At 56.9% G+C, this 25,297-nt stretch overlaps 1 protein-coding gene across 8 annotated transcripts; it reads left to right on the top strand.

Moving 5' to 3' along the window:
• The first annotated feature begins 645 nt into the window (after nt 1-645).
• Nucleotides 646-24,990, top strand: SLC19A1 (solute carrier family 19 member 1). Of its 8 annotated transcripts, none has more exons than XM_043474607.1 (7): nt 646-721; nt 5,772-5,989; nt 9,953-10,721; nt 10,790-10,982; nt 13,691-13,832; nt 14,308-14,512; nt 24,178-24,990. In XM_043474607.1, exons 2-7 carry the CDS (start codon nt 5,801-5,803, stop codon nt 24,399-24,401), a joined length of 1,722 nt encoding a protein of 573 aa, XP_043330542.1. In that variant the 5' UTR covers nt 646-721; nt 5,772-5,800; the 3' UTR covers nt 24,402-24,990. The 8 variants fall into 8 exon arrangements, with proteins under 8 accessions (XP_043330542.1, XP_043330538.1, XP_043330537.1 ...); XM_043474603.1 differs by lacking the exon at nt 646-721 and adding an exon at nt 938-1,139; XM_043474602.1 differs by lacking the exon at nt 646-721 and adding an exon at nt 1,247-1,268.
• Nucleotides 24,991-25,297: the final 307 nt, after the last annotated feature.

Raw genomic sequence — 25,297 nt, 5'->3', positions numbered from 1 at the left:
CCCCAACCTCCCTGCTGGTGACTCACGAGCGTCCTCCCTGCCAGCAGCCCTCACTGTCAAAGACTGCACAGCACAACACAGGCCACATCCAGGGGGCTGGTCTTGCTGTGATCAGGGTCGGGGAGGCACTGGCCAGGAGGCTGTGAAGCCAGACACCAGGACTCAATGTTCCCTTCCTGGGATCCCTTCAGGGACCTTCTGCTTGGTCCAACTGGGCCTCTGGGCCACTCCTTTGTCTTTGTACCCCTCCCCCAATCTGCTCTGCCTCCCCGCGTTGGGTGGGTGGGTGGGGGGAGGCGGAGCAGAGCCTGTACTTGCTGAGTCCCCGCATGATTGATAGAAGGAGCTAATGGAGTCCAGAGGCACCTACAAGACCAAATGTGGGGCAGGATGATCCACACAGGCCTCTGCAACAGGGGGCAGGGGCTCCTTCCAACCCCACAGTGCTGTCCTGCCTGGCTCAGTGACCAGTGCCTCTGGCTGGAGTTTGTGGGTTGGCGAGGGCAGGCACGTCTCAGGATAAATTAACCTAAAAGATAAAGCTCGAGAACTTCTTGCTGGGGTGTCTGCGGGACAGGCGGTGTACAAGTCAGGGGGCGGCCCTCATCCAAGGGGCAGTTGCAGCCAGAGGTTGGAGGGGAGGTGGTGGGGGGGCGCCTCTTTCCAGGCCCGGTCCGGAGACCTCCGGCACAGCCGCGATGTGACGGGAGTCCGGCGCTGGGTGGGTAGGCACGAAGGACGCGCGAGCCGCGCGTAGGAGCTCCGGGGTGTGCGGCAGGGGCTGCGGCCGGGGGCTCGGCCAGGGGCGAGGTGGACGCACGGGGAGTAGCCAGCACTGGGCGACTAGGGGCGCGTGACCAGGGGGCGGTGACTGGGTGGGCTGAGTAGGGATTGTGTTCCGAGTCGCCACCGGCCGTGCACGCGGGAGTTCCGAGCCCGCTGGGTTCGGACCCCGGGTGCTACTGTGGGGGGGGGGGGGGCGGGGGGCGGGGTCGGAGACCTTGCGACTGGTGTCCCGGCAACGGGTGGCGGGGCGGGGCCAGGTGCCCCCCTCCCCCAGCCTACCGGAAGCGAGCGGCCGCGCGGCATTGTGGGCACTGTGGTCCCCAGCCCCTAGCCCGGAGGCCGCGAGCGCGCAGGTATTGGGGCTGCGCGGTCCGAGAAGGTCGTGGGATTGCTGGCCGGGCTGCAGGGAGCGCGCGGGGGTCACACGCTCCCAATGCCGGAGTGCGCGCAGGCCAGACTTTGGGGCTCGGGGAGACCTCTAGGTGCAGGCGCTGCGGGTGCTGGGGCGGGGAGGGGGGCGGCGGGGGAACACGAGCCGGGGGCTCCTGGTCCCGGGATGGGGTTGGGCACAGGGCCGCTGGAGATGAGTGCGGGGGCAGTGAGCCCCACGTGCAGCCTCGTCCCACGTGGCAACCCCGGCGCACTCTCCGAGCCTCTGTCACCTTACGCGCGGGCTCCGGGCAAGAAGGGGAGCCGGATTGCACGTCTGGTCTCCAGACAAGCCATTGTCGTTTCCTGCGCTGGGAGTCTGTAGGTGTGAACAACTTCCCCTTGGAGCAGCTCCTGGCGCGGTTGGAGCCGGGCGCTGGAGAATGTCCAGGGCCGTGGGACACTCTGCACCTCTCCGGGAGGCACGCTCTTCCCCCACGTGTGCTGGAGAGCCTCGGGGTGACCGTCACACGTGTGTTCATGGGATTCCTGGCACCTCGGGTGTCAGGGTCGCAGGTCTCAGAAGGCCAGCGGGAATCTGCAAGCAGCTGTCTTCCAGGCCACCCACAGCCTGCAGGTGCCATAGTCCTTGGAGCCCCCTGCTGGGTGCCCCTTCAGGAAGGGAGGCCGGAGGGCCCCCCTCCCCACCAGCCCAGACCGAATCAGCAGAACTGCCTCCCCCTGCAGGTTTGGGAGCCAGGTGCCCAGGCCGCGGGTGGGCAGCCCACCCAGCGGCCTCTGCTGGACTGCAAGAACTCGCGCTGGCAGGATGCTTACTTTCAGAAGGGGCATCTGTGGGTTTAATGACCCCAAGTTACAGCTATCTGTGCTAGGGAAAGATGACCAGCATGTCCAGGGGGTTTTCAACTTGTGGGTTTGATGTCCACAGTAGGGATGGCCAGATGGTTTTCCTTTTTACTCTCTGGAACACAAACTGTCATGTGATCTGGGAGGGCACAAGGCTTTTCTCTGTTCAGTGAGCAGATGGCAGCCTGAGGCAGTGGTGGCTCTCCTGAAGGGCCAGACGAGAGCCATGGTGTTTGATTTGTCTTGGTCTTGGGTCTCCAGCCTTCCCAGGTGCTGGGAGCACAGAACTGGTGGGAGAGGGTGGGAGCACGGGTTGTCAGAAGGAGCCTTCCAGGGTGATGGTCAGGAACTTCTCCTGAAGGTCCTCGTCTTCACTGCGGCCTGCCCAGGTGCCGGGCAGTGCTTCCTTCAGCGGCCTGCCTGCCCCCTTGCCCTGAGCTCGGGCACCTCCCTTGCCCTGGGTGCCGTTTCTGTGGCCGTGAGTACATGATGGGTCCCTCCGACTCGCCTTCCCGGGCCTGAGTGTTTGGAAGAGGACTTTAATCTTAGCCATGGCAATGCCCTCATGTGGGTAGAATAAATTAACAGGGTGGGTAATCCTTGAGGCCCCCAAGGCCGCCAGGAACACACGCAGTGCCTGGCCCCCCAGGGAAATCCCAGCTCTGCATCCACTCTTTCTTCTGCACCCCTGCCCCAGCCCCACATAAGGGTCCTATGCTCTGGTGTGGCCGCCTGTGCTCCCTGGATGGGCCCAGGCCCTCCCCGTGACCCTGCAGTCCAGCCATGGGCACGTGCGCTGGCTGCCCTCTGCCTGCTTTGGAATCTTTGGGAAGTGTGTGGGGTGGTGCATGGGGGGGGCACGCATTCCAAAATGGGCCCGGCCTCCTGGCCCCTCCAGTGCAAATCAGTGCCATTGCTTATGGCCCCGGGTGGTGGTCTCACAGTGGCCAGGACGCCAACCCCTCGAGCCTAGCACTCTGTCTTCAGTGAGGCCTGTGATAAGTGACAGGTCAGCCTGTCTCGAGGCCTGCTCTCCACAGCTCTGACCTGGATGCCTCTACAAGGCCTGTTACATGGGGAGTCACCAGAGGTGCTGGCACAGGACAGGCGGGGACTGCGACCCCCCACCCCACCCCCCAAAGTTGGAGAAGGGCCTCATATGAGTGGGAGGGGCAGATTTTTAAGTGACACTCAGGAGAAGGCAATGGCAACCCACTCCAGTGTTCTTGCCTGGAGAATCCCAGGAATGGTGGAGCCTGGTGGGCTGCCATCTATGGGGTCGCACAGACTCGGAGATGACTGAGGTGACTTAGCAGCAGCAGCAGCAGGAGAAAACATAAAGCAGAAATGAAAGTGACTGTTTTTGAAGGGAACCCCACAGGGTCTGGTACCTTCTGAGCTTTCCGGGTCTTCACTGCTGTTTCTGCTCCCCTGGTGTGGGGCGGGGTGGAGGGGGGGCTGGCAGGGCTGGGCTCCAAGGTCCACCGGGCAGTAGACGTTTCTTAGGACAGGCGGCTGCCTTTGTCCGGGTTGGGCGTCTTGGCTCATATCCTTGGAGAGTGGGTCCCTGACACCGGGGCACAGAGAAACACAGAGGCAGCCTGGGTCCCTCCTTCTGGAGTGGTCCGTGGGCCTCCCTGACCTCCCCAGCACCCCAGTCCAGATGAGAAGGCTGCTTTCTTTCTGCCACCCCAGCGGGAAGCAGGCCTGAGGTTTTGCCTATGGCGTCTTGAGCAGAAGGTTGTGCAGAAGCAGGTAGATGGGAGGGAGACCCACCAGCCAGTAGGCCGCAGCCCAGAGGGATGAGCCGCAGGTGACCCTGGGCCCTCCTCATCCTGTGGTCCAGGAGCTGAGGAGCCCAGGCTTCTCTCGCTGGCTGGGGGAGGAAGGTGAGGGACTCCAGCAGCAGCGAGCTCAACCTCCCCAGATTGCAGGGATGGGGTGGGCTGGAGGGGAGCAGCTGGTGGGACACTCCCAGAGGTCCCATGTAAACCCCAGGTGTCTGCAGAGCTGCCCTCGACCCCCTCACCAGGTCCCTGGCCATCACAGGGTGTGGACTCTTGCAGATTGGTGCTGCTGGGGAGGGCAGTGGTCCACCACTGTGACTCTTGGGACCCTCAGGGCTGGGCGCCGGGGTGTCTGAGCGCTGGGGGTTGTGGTGCTGGCCTCAGGTACTGGGGGCGGAGCTGTCATCGGCTCCTGCTGTTTGGGAGTTCCGGGGAGGAGGGGGGAGCGTGTCAGGGAGCAGAGTCCTGCCTGCCCCAGACCTACTGACAGACAGGCTCTCACGCAACTCTCAGAAGCACCGCCTCGGGCTTCAGAAACTGTGGGAGTCCAGGAAGTAGAAATGTAGAAGCCGGTGTGCTCTGGAGTCTGAGAGTTCTGCGCCGAGATTCGGGATTTCGGGGGCACCAGGTAGGGAATCTCTGTCATCTCTGGAGACAACACCTTTCAGAACAGGGGGCCCCTGAGCCCCTGGGGACAGGGAGCGTGGGGGCTCCTGAGCTCTTGAGCCTGTGGGGACTGGGAGCATGGTGGCCTGTGGGTGCCTGCTCCCGGGGAGCCTGGGGACAGACAGTGTGGGAACCTGCTCCTGGGGGCCCCGTGCTTTGTAAGTTTTTGGCTGTTCACCCCATGCTGGGTGCTCAGCTGACTGAGGGTCTCCGTTTTCCTGGCACTCAGTCAGCAGTGGCCCAGGAGTCGTGAGTGAGCTTGAGGGGAGTCCTGGAGCTGGAGTGGGGGCCGTATGTGCCTGCCTTAAACAGAGTCTTTCTGCTAGAGCCATTTGGGCTGTGTGCTCTCCAGGAAGCCGCATCTCCCAGGGGCTTCTGGCCCCCCTTCTTGGCTGGTGTTTCACTTAGCTCTTGAGAAGGCTGGGACCAGGTCCTAGGACCCAGTAACCCCCAGGCTGCTGCTGCCTCTCCTTGTAGCCTCATGAATAAACCCACCAACCCTGGCTTCTCCAGGGGGTTACTGCTGTGACACCCCTGCCCCATTTTCTGTGAGTCACGGAAATGAACGAGAGAGGAAGGAGGAACCTGCTCATCAGACCGTAGCTCCCTTGCTGAAAGTGGCCCAGGCTCGCCCCGGGGAGGTGGGAGGTGTCTTACCCTGCCCCCATCACGGACCCCTGTGCTGCACCCGGGTGTGTGCCTGGCCTCCCGGAGGGGCTGTGTGCCCAGCAGGGCCTCTTCCTACCCCATCCTCTTGGCTGTCTTAGGACCGCTCTTCTGCTGTGCCTGGCACATGGACACGCCTGGTGCTGTGACATTGAGACTCCAGACACAGGAGCAGTCATCAGACCTTGTGGTGGGAGGTTCGGCAGAGGGGTCATGTCTGTCTCGGGCCTCTGGGGCAGGGCACAGGGGTCCTGCCTGCCCACCGGCCCACAGCAGGCAGCACTGTGAGCACATGACTGGAGCCTGGGGTTCCTGGGGACCTGGATCTTAAATTGCATTTACTTTCAGTTATTTAGCATTTATGGGCCCCACGTGGTTCCTGCCACCCTACGGAGCTGCAGCCCTGGAGCCCCCAGAGGTGGTGAGAACCCAGCCTGGCTAGGCCTGGCATTGGGATTGTCACAAGCTCCAGGTTGGGGGTGCAGGGCTGGGGCTGGGGGCCCCTCTCCTCCGTGTGATGTGAGTTCTGGTTGAATGACTGGTGTGGTGGGGAGCCCGTCACCACAGAGTTTTGGGGGGAGGCGGCTGCAGTTGTCTATGGAGCCACCCTGACTCTAGCTCCCCCTTCAGGTGCAACGTCCCGTCCATTTCCTGGCAGCATGGCGCTCTCTGGCCCGGAGGTGGAGAAGCAGGCGCCGGAGGAGCCCCAGCCCGGCCGTGAGCAGCAGTCCTGGTGGTGCCTGGTGTCCTTCCTCTGCTTCTACGGCTTCATGGCCCAGATGCGGCCTGGGGAGAGCTTCATCACGCCTTACCTCCTGGGCCCCGACAAGAACTTCACGCAGACACAGGCACGTTGGGGGCGCATGCGAGTGGGATGGGCCGGAGCGTGGGGGCTGCATGGCTGCAGGCGCTGGCAGCCACCAGGTCCCTGTGGGGTGGTGGCAGGTCTGGTGGAGGGGTCATGCCTGCCGTGGGCCTCCGGGGCAGAGCCCACTGCCTGCCCACCCGCTTGTGGAGCCCTTGCTTCCAAGCAGAGGCTGTTTGTGGAGAGGGATTACAGAAGGAATTTGCCTTTTGCTCAGCAACAAGGACAAAGGATCTCGTTGGAACCCAACTAATAAGCTTATACCCCACGGGAGTCTTGTGTAAAAGCAGCAGCAGGCAATGTCCCTGCCGGTTTCTGTCTCCATAAAATAAAGCAAATCAAGAGGACTCAGAGTCTGTTGGTTGATGGAGCACATGGCCAGGGTCTGTTCACCACCCCTCCTCGTCCTCCCTTAGGACCACCTGCCACCCCAGAGCCTGACCCCAACCCCATCTGTCCCTTGCACAGTGACCTTGGCCTCCATACCCCCTGCCGCTGGACCCCACTGGGTCCCACGGGGATTCCCCACTTGATTTCTTCAGGGAGCTCCTGCCTCTCCCTGGTCCAGGGCTTGGTCCCCACCCCTCAGTGACCCCAGGATTAAGCCGTATGGAATTGCCGTGCACACGAGCCTGCCCCCTCAAAGTAGCCCTCTTGGAAACCAGACACACCCATGTGCCCCGGCATCATGCACAGGCTCAAAGCCATGTGTGTGTGAGGGCTCCAACCCCACAGCCAGAGGGGTGACTTCCCAGGTGAGTCTGGGGTGGAGGGCCTTGCCTCCTTCCAACACTGGGTGTAGCACGTCCCTCATTCACTGACTGGCCAGTTCCCCGGACACCACTCTGTTCCACAAAGGCCCATCGTCCACTGCCAAGATGACTTAGGAGTGAGCCCCCGTGGGACGTGCCATTAAAATAACTATAAGGAAAACCTCTGTAGTAAACTCCCACTTGCCTGCCCTCTCAGGTCACAAGTTAGCTCTTAAATAGTAGGTTCAAGAAATTAAGCCTCCCACCAGGCCTTGGATGTGACCCAAGATCGGCAGAGGCCTGTTCGGGGAGAGCCCGGCGGGTCTGTGACCACGGTCACTTCTCCAGCATAGATACAGGCTGATACTGCCCAGCTTGCATTCAGGGCCTCAAACCACCAAGAACCCCCTCCCCCACCTTGCTCCAAGGGTCTCTAAGGTCTCCAGCTTGGTCCGTTCCCCAGGGGAAACGCTGCTGCAGTCGCTTCCACCCTCTGCAGTGCGAGGCTGGGCCCTGACTCCATTTCGTCAGCACCCACCAGGCGCTGTTGAGTTTGTGCCCATCTGATAGACGAAGGGCTTGCTGCCGGGCTTAGATTTCCTTGATTTCTGCTGTGGCGTCTCGTGTTCCTGGCTGTCCCCAAGCCTGGCCTTGCCAGATTCCCCCTCTGCAGGCGTCTGCCTTCCTGTGCCTGGTAGGCTTCTGGTACTGGGGGGCCCGGTGTCTCCTGTCCACCAGCTTCCTCCCCTTCTAGGCTGCAGTTTCACTGTGAACTCAGCCCCATTCTTCCCAGTTTATGCTGAGTGTTGCCTGCACACACATCCCGCCCACCCCCACCCCCCACCCCCCAACCCCCTGCCCTTTGGTTCATGACGCACTTCCTGGCGGGTACGAGGTTTGCTTTGCCCCTTGGGCCCTGTGACTCCTCTGCACCTGAGCTGTCCGGGTTGGGTCCTGCAGCCCCCCACCCCACCTCCATGATGACCCCGGCCCAGGACATTTTACACAGTAGTCCTTGCTGGCCCATGGCTGACCCTGCCTGTTACTGGTGTGACAGCCCCTGTCCTGCCCTCGCTCCCTGCGCCCCTCTGGGTGCAGCCAAGTGTAGGCTGTTGACGCCACTCATCTTGGAATTCTGGTCACCTATGGCCTGGCCCTGCCCTGCGCCCCTTGTCCCATGGTCCTCAGAGCCCATGGCATCCTGTCCTTGTCCTGCCTGCCACAGGACCCGGGCTAAGCCTCCTGTTGGCTGCCCTGAGGCCACCTGGATCCTGGTGTGGGCATGGCTTCCTCGTCCTGCCTGCCAGTCTGGATCTAGCCTGTCCACACCGAGGTGCTGGGAACATGGCCCAGCAACACTGGCTGCACCAGGATGAGGCAACTCTCACGCCACCTGCCACAGGGACTCCGTGGGTGCCATGCTCCCCGCAGTTCCCAAATAATGACATGGGTCTGCCCCCCTGGCCTGCGTGCCTGCCCAGCTGGAGAAAGCGGATCAGCAAGTGAGGGGACAAGAAAGAACGGCTGGCCTCCTGTGGTTCTGACCCCATGGCCCCGCAGCTGTGCAAGCCACCTGCCAAGAGGGCTCGACCACTGAGTGGTTGTTTGATGTTCCCGAAATTTTCCATAAACAAGGCTCTGACCCTGTAGCTGGCTCCCATGACTCTGGGACCAGCACTGGTTTTTCAGCGCCCCTGAGAACAGACTTGGACCAAGACTGTCTTGGACTGTCCCGAGGCTCTAGTGCTCAGTATTGGGTGGCTTCCAGCGGGCAGGGGAGCCCTGGAGGCAGTGGGTGTGTGGCCAGCTTGGGGTCCCGAGCACAGACTCAGAAGCAGTGCCCAGGCCTAGCCAGTTAGGCTGCAAGTTCTGGGTGGACAGACACGACGGCTGCAGAAAACCATGGGTGAGCCTCCAGGAAGCAGTGGGCTTAGCTGGGCCCTGCGTGCTGACCTGGGCTCAGCTCTGGGTCCTTGGTGCATCTGTGAAGTGGGCCTTGGTGTTAGTAGGTAGTCAGGCGCATGTCAGGGTTAGCACCCTGAGTCGGGTGGGAACCAAGGGAGGCCAAAGCCTCTGAGAGTCCAACAAGGCCAGAGGCTTACCTGTTGCTGCCCCTGGCTGATCTGAGCCATGTCTAGGCCCTGGGAAGGTCAGTTGGGGTCAGGTGGAACTCCTGGGAGGGTCATTTGGGGTCAGATGAAGCTCCTGGGAAGGTCAGGTGGGGTCATTTGGATTCCTGTAGGAGACTACCTGCTAAACACCCAGCTGGGCCTCGGGAGAGGCTCCGAGCACAGGCTGCCTCCCGTGTGCATCCCCCAGGAAGGCGGGGCGAGGCCAAAGACTTGGATCTCTCAAAAGCTGGGACCTCTTCCTGGGGGGCAGGCCCAGGGTGGCCCTTCCTGGGCAGTGGGAGGACATCTGGCTTGCATCCCAAGGGGGTGTGTGGCTGTGGCCTTGTCCTACGTGCCCAGGACAGAGTGTCCTGCTGGGCCGGCCCTGTCTGAGTGGAGAGGTGAACGGCCAAGGCCATGGACAGCTCTCTTAGTGAAGCTGGGAGTCCTGGCTCCCTTGAAGGCAGCTCCTAGTCCTGCCTGACAGGTGGGGGTGAGGGCCCAGCTTTGCTCTCCTGCGTGGCTGGTGCAAGGGTGGCTGCAGCATCCCCTGTGCCCTGGGACAGAGTGAGACTGGCCACCGAAGGCCTTCCTTGGCTGCTGGCAAGAGTGTAGATTAGTCACAGCTCTGTCTTCTATATCGGTAGATTTAAGGGGAAATCCTATCATGTTGTTATTTCATTAGAGACATGCCTGGATCAACGTGGCTTAGCATGTAGTTGCTGATTATTTTCAGCATACTTACCAGCACTGTGCAGGTGTCAGTAGCTGTTTCCTGAGGAGCACACCCTTGGGGATGGGATCAGAGTGGAACACGTTTGGGGGTCTGGTTGTGCTTCTGTTTTCTCGGAGGCCCTGGACAGCCCTAAAGGGCTGCATGTGTTTGGAGGACAGTACCCGCCACATAGTCCTGGTGGGGTGCTGTGGTAAAGGGGCACAGGAGACGGGGTGACTTGGGGGTGCGTGGGGGCCATGTGGGGCTTGCAGGTGCTGGGCCCAGCCCAGCAGACGTGACGGGCACCCAGAGCAGCAGGGACGGTGCGGTGCTCTGGGGTTGGAGGTCACGCCTGTGCTGTCCCGCAGGTCACCAACGAGATCACGCCGGTGCTGTCCTACTCGAACCTGGCCGTGCTGGTGCCCATCTTCTTGCTGACCGACTACCTCTGCTACAAGCCGGTGCTGCTGCTGCAGGGCCTGAGCTACGTGTCTGTGTGGCTCCTGCTGCTGTTTGGCTCGACGGTGTTGCACATGCAGTTCATGGAGTTCTTCTTCAGCATCACCATGGCTGCCCGCATCGCCTACTCCTCCTACATCTTCTCGCTGGTGCCCCCTGCCCGCTACCAGCAAATGGCCAGCTACTCGCGGGCCTCGGTGCTGCTGGGCGTCTTCACCAGCTCGGTGCTGGGCCAGCTGCTGGTCACCATGGGCAGGGTCCCCTTCTCCACGCTCAACTACATCTCGCTGGCCTTCCTCACCTTCAGCCTAGTGCTGGCGCTCTTCCTGAAGCGCCCCAAGCGCAGCCTCTTCTTCAACCGCGGAGCGCCCGTGCGTGCCGGGGCGGCGCCCTCCGAGCTGGACCAGATGAACCCGGGCCAGGCGCAGGCCGCGGGCGCGAAGCGGGGCTGGCCGCCGGCCGCCTGGCGGGACTCGACGTTCGTGCGCATGCTCGGAGAGCTGGGCCGCGTGGTGCAGCTGCCGCAGCTGCGCCTCTGGTCTCTCTGGTGGGTCTTCAACTCCGCCGGCTACTACCTGATCGTCTACTACGTGCACATCCTGTGGAAAGTGGTCAACCCCACCACGGACACCACCAGGGTCTACAACGGCGGGGCGGACGCCGCCTCCACGCTGCTAGGTACGCCCCGCCCCATGGAGCGGCCACCGTGACGATGGGGATGGCTGTGATGCGCCTTGTCTCCCCAGGTGCCCTCACCTCCTTCGCCGCGGGCTTCGTGAAGATCCGCTGGGTGCTGTGGGCCAGGCTGGTCATCGCGGTGGTGACGCTGCTGCAGGCGGGGCTGGTGTTCCTCATGTACAAGACCGACAACATTTGGTTGTGCTACGTGGCCTTCGTGCTCTTCCGCGGCTCCTACCAGTTCCTGGTACCCATCGCCACGTGAGTCGGGCCGGGGCTGGCAGGTGGCCCGAGAAACTGGAGGGGGGGGTGGTGGGGGAGTGGCTGGAGGGCCATGGATGGTATGTAGCAGAAGGTCTCCTTCCAGAAGGTTCCATGGGGAGCAGCAGGGTATGTACTGCTCATGTGGGAGAGTGAGCCCCAGGTGCCTTTAGCCAGGAGCCCCCATGCCCACAGCATGCCCTGTCTCAGCTGCCAGGACCCTAAGGCAGGGCGAGGAGTCCGGTCTGTGTGGGCGTCCCCTGTGCTCCCACCTTGAGCCTCTGGTGTCCACACAGATTGGACCTCTGTAGTCCTTCCTCCCTGCCTCCCGGCCCTGAGGTCCTGTCATGGGTGACTCTGAGGCCATTCCTGTCCTCTCCCGCTTGTGGGCAGGGAGGCTCACAGCAGTAACTGGGTGACCCAGCAGACCTTCTGCCCAAGGGAGACCTTCCCTGATGCCCTTACGTTCCTCACACCCCTGGTGACGCCCCTGCACCCACCTGGGGATGTCCCAAGAGCTGCCTGCCAACCCACTGTGCCTTCCAGAACCTTCCCCAGCCACGTCCTGCTGGGTCTGGCTCCTGACCCCTCAGTGCACCCTCTGAACTGGACCTCTCACACTGTGTGTTCACCCCAGACACACGTGTCCACACCATGTATGTGACACACAACACATGCTCAACACCTGTACCTGGCAGGTGGCCTGTCACTGTCCCCAGCTGTTTGGCTCCAGCTCCCCTCTGCGCCCCGTCTCCCCTGGGGCATCTCCGTCCCGACTTGGACCATCCACTCCGGTCACACCCATGTGAGAACGTATGCCCCCACCTTGTGTTGAGCTTGGATGGTGTCCTCAGACTCCTGCCCCTCTGCAGCCCGCCCCCCTGCCCACGGCATGGTGGCCTGGCTCCCCTGCACGTCAGACGCATGCCTGCGCTGGTCTGTGGGAGGGAGCCCGGATCAGACCCTGTCCTTTCATTTCCTGGGCCAGTGCTGCCCCGGTGCCCAGACCACACCCTGGTCCTGCTGGCACGGTTTATGCTCCGCCGCCCTCCTGCCCCTGTGGCCGTGTGGCCGTGGCCCCAGGCCTGGCCTCCCACACAAGCGGGACGCTGCATCCTCCTGTCCTGACGCGCTCTCAGCCTGTAAGCGCCCCACCGCTCCTGCCACCGTCAGCATTGTGGAAACTGAGGTGTCTTCCCCTCAGTTCTCTCAGGACACCTGGTGTCTCGTGTGTTAATTGTAAAAGCCATGGGTGCTAGTAGCAGAAAGATCAAATACGATGCAGAAAAGGTCAAACGTGAGACACAAAGGTGAGAAGGAGACAGCAGAACTCCCCAGGCTCCGTGGCTGACATGTGGTGTCAGGCTGCTGGGGTCATCGCTCCCCCCGCCTCATAAGCCTGCGGCTCTGTGTCCAGAGGGCATTGTTTTTGGTCTTCCTGGTGACAAGGCCACCGTCTCCAGTATCTCCCTGAGACGCATAGCTCAGAAGCCTCACCCTCTCACCTACATTTTCCTTCTGAAGTTCTGATAATGGCCTCAGGTGGTTCCGGAAGTGGGCCAGCCAGGTCAGAGTTCATGTGCTTTAGAAAGGGTTTAAGAGATGCTGCAGACAGGGCCAGGCAGGCGTGGGTGGAGGGCGGCTCGTGGGCCAGTGGCCTATCCCTGGTGTCCTGGCCAGTTCACAGCTGACGGCAACCCACGGGCCAGCGGCCCTTCCCTGCTGTCCTGGCCGGTTCACACCCATGGGTTCTTTTCCCGCTGGGATTTCCTATTCCCCGGTCGTCTGCAGCCCGTTTATTCTCCCACCTGTGGGTGTGGTGGCAGGGGCCTTTCATGGAGTGTGAAACCGTGTTACCGTTGGCTTTAATCCCACTCATGGAGCTCTGGCAGCATCATCTCCACCAGTCGCACGGGTGGCGTTTTTTTCTGCCTGTACCGGTGGGACCTGGCTGGGCTCCTGTTTCCAGGAGTTAATCTATTGCTCGAGTTACTGTGTGCCTGCCACCCTGGCACTTCATGTATTTCTTGTCGTCCCAGCCCTCCCGCACCCCCAGCAGAAGCTCCCTAGCCTTTGTCATTCTCTGTAAGGCTTTTTTTTTTCACTCATTTTTGTTCACTCATTCTTCAGAACTTGAGAACGTTTCCTGTCTAGTTTCTTTTAAGGCACTTTGGGACTTTTAATTGAAAAGTGTGTTCAAATGTTAATTTCTGTGCAGAGCCCTGGAAGCACTGAGCATATTAATTCCTCTTGCTGCTTTATTTGTTTTATGGGTCTTTTTCTAATTTACTGACTCATTTAACAGCAAAGGACTTTAAATTCGGAATTTTCCTCATGCCCGTCTGTGCCTGTGGTTGTGTTAACACCCTGCTTTCAGGGAGACGGTTTTCTGAGAGCCCTGTAGTGACGACAACTTACTTTGTCCCAGGGTTTCCAGGAGACTTTATCTCCCAGGGCTGCCTTCTGCACCTGGCTCTGCACTCCCTTTATGGGTCACCAAGGGAGGATGTACAGCTCAGAGCACAGGCCCAGGGCAGTGGGCAGCCCAGGCGCTGCGTAGGTCTCATGGTCTCCCTGCAAGCCCTGCAGCCTCGGTGGACCCGCGGCTGTTCCTGGCTGCCTGAGAGCACTGCCAGCTAGCTGGGTCCTCTGCACCTGTGGGCGTATCTCGCCCCAGTGGTCTGACCTCGGCCCGTTTCCCTGTTAAGTTTTCAGATCGCGGCTTCTCTTTCTCAAGAGCTCCGCGCCCTGGTCTTTGGCATCAACACATTCCTCGCCACCGTTCTCAAGACCATCATCACCCTCATCGTCTCCGACAAGCGAGGCCTGGGCCTCCCGGTCCACTCTCAGGTTAGCTCCACTTTCAGGCTCACTTCCTGGAGGAGGGACGCCTCAGGGTGGGTTGGGGGAGAAGTCCTGGCCAGGCGTCCTGGTGCCCGCCCGGCCAGCAGTGCCACCCCTCCCGGGACCCAGACCATAGACACACTGCAGGCAGGGACATCTCTGGCCAGACTCTCTGGACTGAGTGGAAACAGGGAGGGAAGGGTCAGAGGGCAGGGAGGCCGAGAGCCACAATCTGGCTGCCTGCTGCAAACTTGGGCAGCTCCCTTGCGGGGCTCAGGTTGGGGCTGTGAATGCTGCCCACATTGGGCAGTGCCGTAGGCATGTCCAGTCAAGTCCAGTGAGATCTCTGGGGTCCCCGAGGCCAGCCTGGGTGCCGGTCACTTCTGCAGGAGCTCTCGGGACCCTGGGTACCCCCTACTCTGGCTGAGGTCCCGGGAAGGCTGGAGGCATGGTCCTAAGCATCCCCTGTGCCCTCCCACAGGCCTTCCTGCAATGGGTCCTGCTCATGGGACAGCTCTCTGTGGGGGCAGACGAGAGCGGAGCTCCAGGGTTGACTGACCTTGGTGCCTGTCAGCCCCTTTCCCGACCCCTCCCTCCATCCAGTCCTCTGTCTCCCGAGAAGAACATGAGACCTGGGACACGCTCAGGCTGGACTCCCGGTGCCCCGGCCAGGGCAGGACCTCTGAGTGAGCTGGAACTAGCCAGAGGATGGGCCTGCGGGAGGGTTGTCATCGGGCTTCTCGGTGCAGCCTCCACCTGCTGGGAGCTGGGCCTCCCTGGGGTGTGGCGGCTCCATGGAGAAATCTAGCCCTTTGTCCAAGGGTGCCGAGTCAGCCTTGCACTGGTGACTGCCTTGCCAGAGCTGATCAAGAAGAAGGTTCCGGGCACAAGATACCCTCTTGTTCAGAAACGGGATTTTTGGCTGGGGATCGGGAAGGACATCAGAGCCTGTGGCCCTTTGTGTCCACCCAAGCAGGCAGGTCTCGGCCCTGCTTCCCCAGGAGGGATCCCCAGGCTGAACACTGGGGACTGTGGCTGAGTAAGGTGGCCAAGCTGGACTCAGGTCCACGGGGCGTCTGTGACTGCGCCTACAGCTGGGCGGGAGGGGCAGTCCAGAGGCACCAGACCTCCGTCCAGAGGTGGTGGATTCGGCCCTCTTTCACTGGGACTCTCTGGTGAGGCCTCCCCTCTGGAGCGGCAGCCTCCGCAGGGAGCATCATTGCCTCCCGGCTTGTTTGTGGGCCTTGCTGGCAGCCATCCACCTGGCCTGCAAGGGGCCTCCATACCCAGGGGTGTTCCCATTCCCTGGAGCTCTGGTCGTCCTGGCTCTGGGCGGTGGGGCTTCTCAGGGGCTCCAGGCTGGAGACAGGGCTGGACTTTCCTCCCCTGTCTCAGCCCAGCCCCACCACGTGGTACTTTATGGCCTTGCCAGGTCAAGCTGACATTACATTGATTTTTGTCTGGCTGCTTTAGTTTCCTGGTTAAAAGGGAGCTCTACAGGCTTGCTAGTCATTAGAAATTACGGATCCTGGTGGTGTCCGGCAGGAGAGTCATCCCTGCTCCTCTCGCTTACTGTTTCCACGTGCAGTGCACTGGGGGCCCATCCCTCTGTCATAGGTGGTGAGAGTGGGAGTGGGGAACGAAGCTGGTGGTGGGAACCAGCCCAGAGCATGTGGGGAGCTGGCCTGGGGGGCTGGCTTTTAAGTTAAACAGTATTTCTGGGTCACCACACACTCACACGCAGGGTAACAGGTAATGCAGAGACTCACATACCTAGCCTCCCCACTGGCCACATCCTGCAGCTCTGGGGTGCAGGCACTAGGGGGATGTGGACCCCGCAGTCGAGATGGGAGCATGCCTGCCCACCCCCTGCAGCCACGCTGGGCCCCAACCCCAGCAGCCCCGGTTTGCGCCCATTTCTGTAGTGTTGTCATCTCGAGAGTGCCCTTACGTGGAACCCTGTGAGTCAGGATTGACTTTTAACCACTCGTCCCAGCTCCTAGAGACACTCCCGTCGGGTCCTGTGCTGTGTGGGTTCCCTGGTGACTGGACCCAGGCTCTTACCTGCTTACCGCCAGGAGCCCCAGCTTGGTCCTGCTCTAAACATTGGTATATAGCTTTCTGTGTGAACCTGGAGTTCCGTTTCTCTGGATAAATGCCCTGAAGTGCAGTCACTGAGTCCTGGGGTGGCTGCCAGACTGTTCTGCACCGTTTTTTCCTTCTCACCGGCCATGCCTGAGGAAGCCAGTTTCTCCACATTCTCACCAGCCTTTGATGGGGTCATCGTTTGTTTAGGCATTCTGAATGGTGTGGAGAGCTGATCCCTGTGGTTTTAATTTGCATTTTTTTCCGTGATGGCTATGATGGGCTTCCCTGATGGTTCAGACAGTAAAGAATCTGCCTGTAATGCAGGAGACCTGGGTTCCATCCCAGGGTCAGGAAGATCCTCTGGAGAAGGGAATGGCTACCTACTCCAGTATTCTTGCCTGGAAAATTCCTTGGACTGAGGAGCCTGGCGGCTACAGACCATGGGGTCGCCAAGAGTCCAACAGAACTGAGCACGCACACACTCACTCCCTGATGGTGGTGATGCTTCTCTTCTCATGTGCAGCTGCATCTGTGCATCCTCCTGGGTGAAGGGTTTCTTCCATTTCCTGCCCATTTCCTGGTTGGGGCCTTTGTCTTTTTATTCTTGACTTTGAGCATGTCTGCTTATTCTAGATACCAGTCCTTTGTTGGACATGTGCTTTGCAGGCATCTCCCAGTCCATGGCAGACCATCTCGCCTTCTTAATAGGGCTGTTTGCAGAGTAGAAGTTTTTAATTTTGATGAGGTCTGATTCATTCCTTTGTCCTTTTATGGATCTTAGTTTTGGTATTGCATATAATTCTGGGCTTCCCAGGTGGCACTAGTGGTAAAGAACCCACCTGCCAATGCAGGAGACACAAGAGATGTGGGTTCGAATCCTGGGTCGGGAAGATCCCCTGGAGAAGCAAATGGCAATCCACTCCAGTATTCTTGCCTGCAGAACCCCATGGACTGAGGAACCGGGTGGGCTACGTATAGTCCACAGGGCTGCAGAGTCAGACAGGACGGAAGTGGCTTAGCACAGCACACATAATAACTCTGTCTGGTCCTGAGTCCCAAAGATTTTCCCCAGCTTCTTATTAAAGTTTTATAGTTTGACACCTAAGTCTGTGACCTGTTTGGAGTTAACGTTTGTGTAAGGTGTGACATTATGTTGTTCCTTTGTCTGTGGATGTCTAGTCGCTCCAGCACCATTTGTTGAAAGACTGAATTGCTTTCTCACCACTTGTCTGAGCCTGCTTCTGGGTACTCTGTCTGTTCTGTTGGACTGTGTCTCCACGCTTCCTCCACCACCACACTGTCTTGCTTGTGTAGCTTGTGCTTGTACACATAGCTTGTGTAGCTATGTGGTAAGTTTTAAAATTGGGTACACCGATTCCTCCAACTTTGAAATTCTTTTCAGAATTGTTTTAGCCATTAGGCTTTCTTTGCCTTTACCTCTACATTTTAGAGTAATCTTGTCTATATTTACAGAAACTTCTGTTGTGGTTTTGCTAGGAATTGAATTAAGCCTGTTTATCAGTATTGGGAGCATTGACATCTTTTACTCTGCTGAGTCTTCAGCCTGTGAACGTGGTATGTCTCTCCGTTTACTTGGAACTTCTTTGATTTCTTTTTCAGCATTTTGTAGTTTTTGACATGCATGCAACTACTGAAGTGCTGTGCATGTTTTCTTAGATTTATTCCTGGGTATTTCAGTGTTTTGTGCGCAATTGTTATGTGATCATTTTAGTTTCGGTGTCTGCATTAATCTGCAAGGACTGCCAGAACAAAATATCACAGACTGGGCAGTTTGTGCAACAGCCATCTATTCTCTAACAATCTGGAGGCTGGAAGTGTGAGATCAAGGTGTTTGCAGGTTTGGTTCCCCCCGAGGCCCTTCTCCTCACTTGGTCTGTCTTCTGTGTGCACGCCTGGTATCTCTGTCTTGTGTGAGGACAGCAGTCATACTGGATCAGAGTTCTACCCTCATGACCTCATTTAACCTTAATGACCCCTGAAAGGTCTTATCTCAACATAGCAGTCATACTGGGGGTTAGGGCTTCAACAATGAATTTTGAAGGGAGATAGTTCAGTCTATAACAGTGTCCGGGTGTTCATTGCTAGTACAAGAAAGAAAAGAAAGTGAAGTCGCTCAGTTGTGTCCGACTCTTTGTGGCCCCGTGGAATGTTGCCTAACAGGCTTCTTCATCTTTCCATGGGTTTTTCCAGGCAAGAGTACTGGAGTGGGTTGCCATTTCCTTCTCCAGGGGATCTTATTGTAGGCAGCCGCTTTTACCGTCTGAGCCACCAGGGAAGTCAGACAGACCTCATTTTATTGTACTTCACTTTACCATGCTTCGAAGATACTTTTTTACAAGTTGAAGATTTGTGGCAACCCTGCATTGTCAGATGGCGGTTGGCATTTTTTAGCAATAAAATATTTTTATTAAGGTATGTACATTGTGTTTTTAGACATAATGCTATTACACACTTAATAGACTATAGTATAGTGTAAACATAATTTTTATATGTACTGGGAAACCAAAAAATTTGTGTGAGTGGCTTTATTGCAATATTTATTGGGGTGTTCTGGAACTGAGCAATATCTGAGGTCTGCCTGTGTAAGAAATACATTGACTTGTGTGTGTTAATCTTGTGTAATCTTGTTGAGGTCACTTATTTGTTCCAGGAGGTCTTTTCTTAAATGTTTTTTATTTACTTTCTTATTGCACTGGCTAGAACTTTTGTTTTAACTGTTTCCTTTGTTTTACTTGCTTTGGATTTATTTTGCTGATCTTTTTCTAGGTTCTTGAGATGGAAGCTTAGATGAATGATTTGAGACTTTTTCTTTTCTAATATTTGCATTTATTACTATGCATTCCCCTCTGAGCCTGCTTTAGCTACATCCTACAGATTTTGATATGTTGTATCTTCATTTTCTTTCATTTCTATGTATTTTTGTCTCTTTTCATACTTTCTCTTTGACCTATGATTATTTCAAAATGTTTTGTTTAGTTTCCAAGTGTTTGATTGTTTTCCTATCTTTCTGTTATTGATTTGTATTTTTGATTCTATTCTGTTGTGATCAGAGAACACAATCTGCATTATGTCAAGGTTTGTTTTATGGCCCAGGACATGGTCTGTCTTGTTATATGCTGCATGAACACTTGAAAAGAATGTGAATTCTGCTGTTTGGGGATGGAGTATTCTATAAATACTGATTACATCCTATTGTTAATGGTGGTTATTGGTTTTTTCTGTATCCTTATGGATTTTCTGTCTGGCCTATTGTTGAGAAAGGAATGTTAAAGTTTTCATTTATAACTGTGAATTTGTCTATTTTTTCTTTCAATTCTTTCATGTTTTTACTTCACATTTTTTCAACTACTTGTTGCATACACATGCACAGTGTGTCTTGGTGGATTGAGTCTTTTAACATTATATGATGTCCTTCTCTGCCTGTGGTCATTTTCTTTTCTCCGAAGTCTACTTTACATGACATTCGTATAGCCGTTCTGCTTTCCTTTGGCTTTTTCCCCCCAGTTTTTATTTATTTATTGGCTGTGCCAGGTCTTCATTGTTGTGCAAGCTTTCTCTAGTTGCGGTGCATGGATTTCTCATTGCAATGGCTTCTCTTGGTGCTGAGCACAGGCTCTAGGGCATGTGGGCTTCAGTAGTTACATCACGTGGGCTCAGTAGTTGCAATTCCTGGGCTCTAGAGCACGGGCTCATCCGTGATGGCACACGGGCTTAGTTGCTCCGTGGCATATGGGATCATCCCAGATCAGGGATTGAACTATGTCTCCCGCATTGGCAGGTGGATTTTTTTTTTTACCACTGAGCCACCAGGGAAGCCTCTGTCCTTTTATTTTTAACCTGATTATATTGTTATACTTGAGTTTCTTGTAGATAGCATATGGTTGTCATGTTTTTTAACTCACTCTGCCAATCTCTTTCTTTGATTAGTTTATTTAGACCATTTATATTTAGTGTAATTGTGCTGTCTTAGAACTTACATCTGTCATTTCCTTTTTGTTTTCCTTTTATTCTCTGCCTTTTGTTTCTGTTTTCTTTTCCCCTGCCTTTTCATAAGTCATTTACAGATTCCTCAGAACTTCTTTTTGGGTTATCTGTTGTGTAATTTGAGTGTATCTCTTGTGATAACTTTTTTGATAGTTGCTTTGTGTATTAAATGGCCAGTTGTAGTAAGTATTGAAATCTCACCTCCTTTAAGTCACTTTTCCCTCCACTGTTTATAGTACAAGTGCCTTATTTATTTCCCCTATATATCGTTAGAGCTGCCTAAGAAGGGGTTATAGGTTTTACTTCAGCTAACAAACATTTAGGAAACTGGAGAGAAGAAAAGTCTATTTACCCATAATTTTGATCACTGTTGTTTCTCATTCTTGATGTCACAGGTTTCTTATCATTTACTTTCTGTTTAGAGAACCTTCTTCAGGCGTTCTTTTTGGGCAGGTCTGCTGGTGACAAATTGTTCTCTTAGTTTTTCTTGACCTGAGAGTATCTTGATTTATTTTTCATTTCTGAAGGATGTTTTCAGTGGAATAGGTTTCTGGGTTAAAGTTTTTTTGTTCAGCATGTGAAAAATTTGTCATTTCCTCGTGATCTTCCTGGTTTCTGATGAAAAATCCACTGTTATTCTCATTTTTTCCCCTACAGTGTCATTTTTTTCTGGCTGCTTTCAAGATTTTTCCTTTGTCTTTAGCTTTCAGAAATTTGACTATGATCTGTATTGGTCTGATTTGGGGTGGGTGTTTTGTTTGGGGTTCCCTCACACTCTTAAGGGGCTTCCAAGGTGGCTCAGTGGTCAAGAAGCTGCCTGCCAATGCAGGAGACAGGAGATGCAAGTGCAATCCCTGTGTTGGGAAGATGCCCTGTAGGGAGAAATGGCAACTCACTCCAGTATTCTTGCCCGGAAAATTCCATGGACAGAGGAGCCTTGTGGGCTGCAGTCTGTGGAGTTGCAAAGAGTTGGACATGACTGAGCAACTGAACGTGATACACATACACCTTCTTAAATATGCAGGTTTATGTCCCTTGCCAGATTTGAGACATTTTCACAGCCATTATTTCCTCAAGTACTTTTTCAGTTCCATCCTTTTTTCTTCTTGTTTTACTTCTATAACAGTGTGTTGTCCCCTAGAGAATGAGGCTCTGCTCTTTTCCCTATCTGTTTTGTTGTTAAGATTTGCCCATTTCTATTGTTACATCTTCCAGTGCACCAGTTCTTTCCTCTGTTCCTGCCATTCTGTTGTCAAGACCATTTGTTAAGTTTTTATATTGGTTACTGTATTTTTCTTCTTTTACTGTAACTTTACTGTAACTTTTCTTCTTTATCTCTTCCATTTCTTTTCTGCAAAGCTTTATCATCTTTGTCATCTTGGTATCAGTCTCTGTTGATTGTATTTCATTCATTTAGAGAACTTTTTCTAAGTTTGCTGAGTGATTTTTTTAAAGTGAAACCTGTACATTTTGGCCATTATGTTATGAGATTCTAGATCTTATTTTTTTTTAAAAATATTTATTTGGCTGCTTTGGGTCTTAGTTGCAGTACTTGGACTTAGTTACTCTGAGGCATGTGAGATCTTAGTGCCTTGACCTGGGATTGAACCTGCGTCCCCTGCATTGCATGGTGGATTCTTAACCACTGGACCACCAGGGAAGTCACTCTGGATCTTATTTAATCCTCTGTTTTAGCTGGCTTTTCCTGACAGCACTCTCGCAGAGGACTAGGAGCTTGTACCTCTTTATAGCCAGGTGGGGTGGGTGTCCAGACTCCCCACTCAGCCTTCCTCACACTGAGGGGTGTGTGGGGTCAAGGATAGGAGTGCCCGCTCCCCAAGGTGGCCACGAGTGGTTGAGAGGGGCCTGGGTGCCTCATTACCGCTCCCCCTGTGGTCTCTAGTGATCTTGGTGGGGGCAGAGCATTCTTGACACTGCTGGGTGGGTTGAAAGTCCTGACTCTTCAACGAGTGGGGGACATCGCCTGGTAAGAGCGACAGTCCAGGCTTTCCATGTGGTCTCTGTGGGGGTGAACGTTCCAGCTCCCCACCGGGCCCTGACCAACACCGCCTGACCAGACTGGGGGCATCATAGCCTGGGTCATGAGGGTGGGGTCTGGCTGGAGTAGAGTGGTTCCCATTCTTCAGTGTCCCATCCTGCTGGGCCAGTGGTCCCTCTCCTGATCCTTCGTTCGGAGCAGCTTTTGTTAGTGTTGGTTTTTTTCCCACGTGTTTTGGGATTTCTGGTTTGCTGGCTTCTTTGGTTCCTTTAAGAATACAGGCAGCAGAAAGAAGAAAAAACCAGGGAACACGTTGCCGTGTTGCTCCTCAGACTCCAAGGTCAAGGCTGGTCTGCCTGTCCAGCTTTCAGTCACCTTTGAGTGCTCTCTGTGCAGTGTCCGGGGCTTCGCTCACACTCGGAGAGAAAGAGACAAGACATGCCGGCCCCAGGGTCCTGGACGCGAAGTCTCTGATGGTTCACTTCCTGGTTTTGCTTCTGAAAAAGAGCTTTCCTAGGAGGGCTGAGCATGCTGGTGCCTAAGGGGGTCTCAGGGAGCCCCCCTGGGGGAGTAGAGCTCCGGCGCCTTGGCCCGCAGATGAGGGAGACACCCTGAACCCCTGTGCCCGGTGACCTGAGATTCAGGTGGGAGGGTCCTCTGTGCTGGGCCCAGGTTCCTGTGCATCCCTGCTGGGCAGCTTCACGGGTCGCCGGGTTCGGGGTTGCCCAGGCCCCAGGGCCATGGGGGCTGCGCTGGGCGACTGGATGGTCTGTACCCCTCCACCAGGCTCCACCCACACGGGTGTGAAGACCTGGCCCCAGAGCCAAGCACACATTTGCTGTCACACCAAGTGATCAGAATGCCTCAGGCAGGATCCCAGAGGCTCAGAAGTGCAGGCTGTGCTGCTGCTTGGCTGGCCAGTGGAGGCCTGCGCGCCCCGCCCCCCTCCCCAGGCGTTCCCGTGACCTGACCTGTGCCTCTCTGTTCCCCTGTCTGTGAGCCCTGGGTGCCCTCTCCCCCTCCCCCGGGTGCTCCCCTGACCTCACCTGTGCCTCTCTGTTCCCATGTCTGTGAGCCCTGGGTGCCCTCTCCCCCTCCCCCGGGTGCTCCCCTGACCTCACCTGTGCCTCTCTGTTCCCATGTCTGTGAGCCCTGGGTGCCCTCTCCCCCTCCCCCAGGTGCTCCCCTGACCTCACCTGTGCCTCTCTGTTCCCATGTCTGTGAGCCCTGGGTGCCCTCTCCCCCTCCCCCAGGTGCTCCCCTGACCTCACCCGTGCCTCTCTGTTCCCATGTCCCTGTTCCCTGGGTGCCCCTCCGCCTCCCCCAGGTGCTCCCCTGACCTCACCTGTGCCTCTCTGTTCCCATGTCTGTGAGCCCTGGGTGCCCTCTCCCCCTCCCCCAGGTGCTCCCCTGACCTCACCCGTCCCTCTCTGTTCCCATGTCCCTGTTCCCTGGGTGCCCCTCCGCCTCCCCCAGGTGCTCCCCTGACCTCACCTGTGCCTCTCTGTTCCCATGTCTGTCCTGGGTGCCCTCTCCCCCTCCCCCGGGTGCTCCCCTGACCTCACCCGTGCCTCTCTGTTCCCATGTCCCTGTTCCCTGGGTGCCCTCTCCCCCTCCCCCGGGTGCTCCCCTGACCTCACCTGTGCCTCTCTGTTCCCCCATGTCTGTGAGCCCTGGGTGCCCTCTCCCCCTCCCCCAGGTGCTCCCCTGACCTCACCCGTCCCTCTCTGTTCCCATGTCCCTGTTCCCTGGGTGCCCCTCCGCCTCCCCCAGGTGCTCCCCTGACCTCACCTGTGCCTCTCTGTTCCCATGTCCCTGTTTCCTGGGTGCCCCTCCCCCTCCCCCCTCAGATGCTTCTGTGACCTCATCGGCACCTCTCTGTTGCTCTTTCTGTGAGCCCTGGGTGCCCCTCCCCTCCTCCAAGTGCTCCCCTGACCTCACCTGCACCTCTCTGTTCCCATGTCCCCGTTCCCTGGGTGCGTCTCCGCCTCCCCCAGGTGCTCCCCTGACCTCACCTGTGCCTCTCTGTTCTCCTGTCTGTGAGCCCTGGGTGCCCTCTCCCCCTCCCCCAGGTGCTCCCCTGACCTCACCTGTGCCTCTCTGTTCCCACGTCCCTGTTTCCTGGGTGCCCCTCCCTCTCCCCCCTCAGATGCTTCTGTGACCTCATCGGCACCTCTCTGTTGCCCTGTTTGTGAGCCCTGGGTGCCCCTCCCCTCCTCCAAGTGCTCCCCTGACCTCACCTGCGCCTCTCTGTTCCAGTTCCTCATCTACTTCGTCTACTTCCTGCTGCTCTTCGCCGCCTACTTCCTTGCCGCCGTGCTGGTGGGCCTGCGCCACTTCGAACAGAGCCGCCACCAGCCCCTGCCGCCTGCCCAGGAGCTGGTGAGTCCCGTGCAAGAGAAGGTCACGCAGGACGGAGCCCCGCTCCCAGCCCCAGAGGATGGTGTGCTTGCTGTGTGAGGCCAAGGTGTGACCTCAGCTGACCTGCTGTCCCGCCCGGGGGACAGTCAGATTCCTGACGCCGCAGGGAGCAAGCCAGGCCTCTACCTCAGAGCTCCCTGTCTTCTCTGTGTCAGCAGCCAGGTCTCTGGCATCATGTCCACATCATCACCTTGTGGCAACTGTGACTGAGGCCCTGGTGGTCTGTCCTTGGGACCCACGGTCCGAGGGCCACTTGCCTCCACGAGGGGTCCTTGACTTGCATTATGGCACCCAGAGCACAGCCCCTCTTGGCCCTGCTTCATGCCCTGGCTGTGACCCCCCAGCCTGCAGGGCACCCTGGCTACTGGGGGCTGGTTTGCTGTCCCTGCCTACACAGGGCCAGTGGTGGGGCCTAGGTACCCACCAGGCCTCCCTGCTTTCTCCTCCTTGGGGGGCAAGTCCCACTTGTTCCAGGGAACCAGCAAAGTGGTCCCAGATGCCAGTCTAGGGGACCCGGCCCCCACGGGATATGCTGGGCTGTGGGGGCGTGTTCCTGGGCCCGTGGCTAAACTGTGACATTTGCAGTTGTCCAGGTGATTGTATTTTCAGTGATGCTCTGTACCTTTTTTAAAAAATGGACATAAGTGCAAATCCTTATCTGGCTTGTTTCTGGGGGAGAAACTGGGCCCTGGGGGAGGGCTGGTTCTGTCCAGTGGAAGCACCTCAGTTCCAGACCTCACCCCAGATCCTCTCCCTCCTTTGCTCAGAGCTGGGTTGATGCTGTCCCTTTCCTGGGGGACAATCGGGAGGGGACTTGCCTGTGCCACTCTGGGCGCTGCCCGGGCGTCTGAGAGGCAGTCGTACACCCTCTGAGATGTGATGCCCAGACACATGATGTGGACACGCAACCCACATGAGGGGGCACCTGATTCCATGTGTCCACCAGGCCAGCGGAGGG

This window comes from Cervus canadensis, chromosome 7 (genome assembly GCF_019320065.1).
Source record: "Cervus canadensis isolate Bull #8, Minnesota chromosome 7, ASM1932006v1, whole genome shotgun sequence".
Classification (NCBI taxonomy): Eukaryota; Metazoa; Chordata; class Mammalia; order Artiodactyla; family Cervidae; genus Cervus; species Cervus canadensis.
This window is presented reverse-complemented; position numbering and strand designations above follow the sequence as displayed.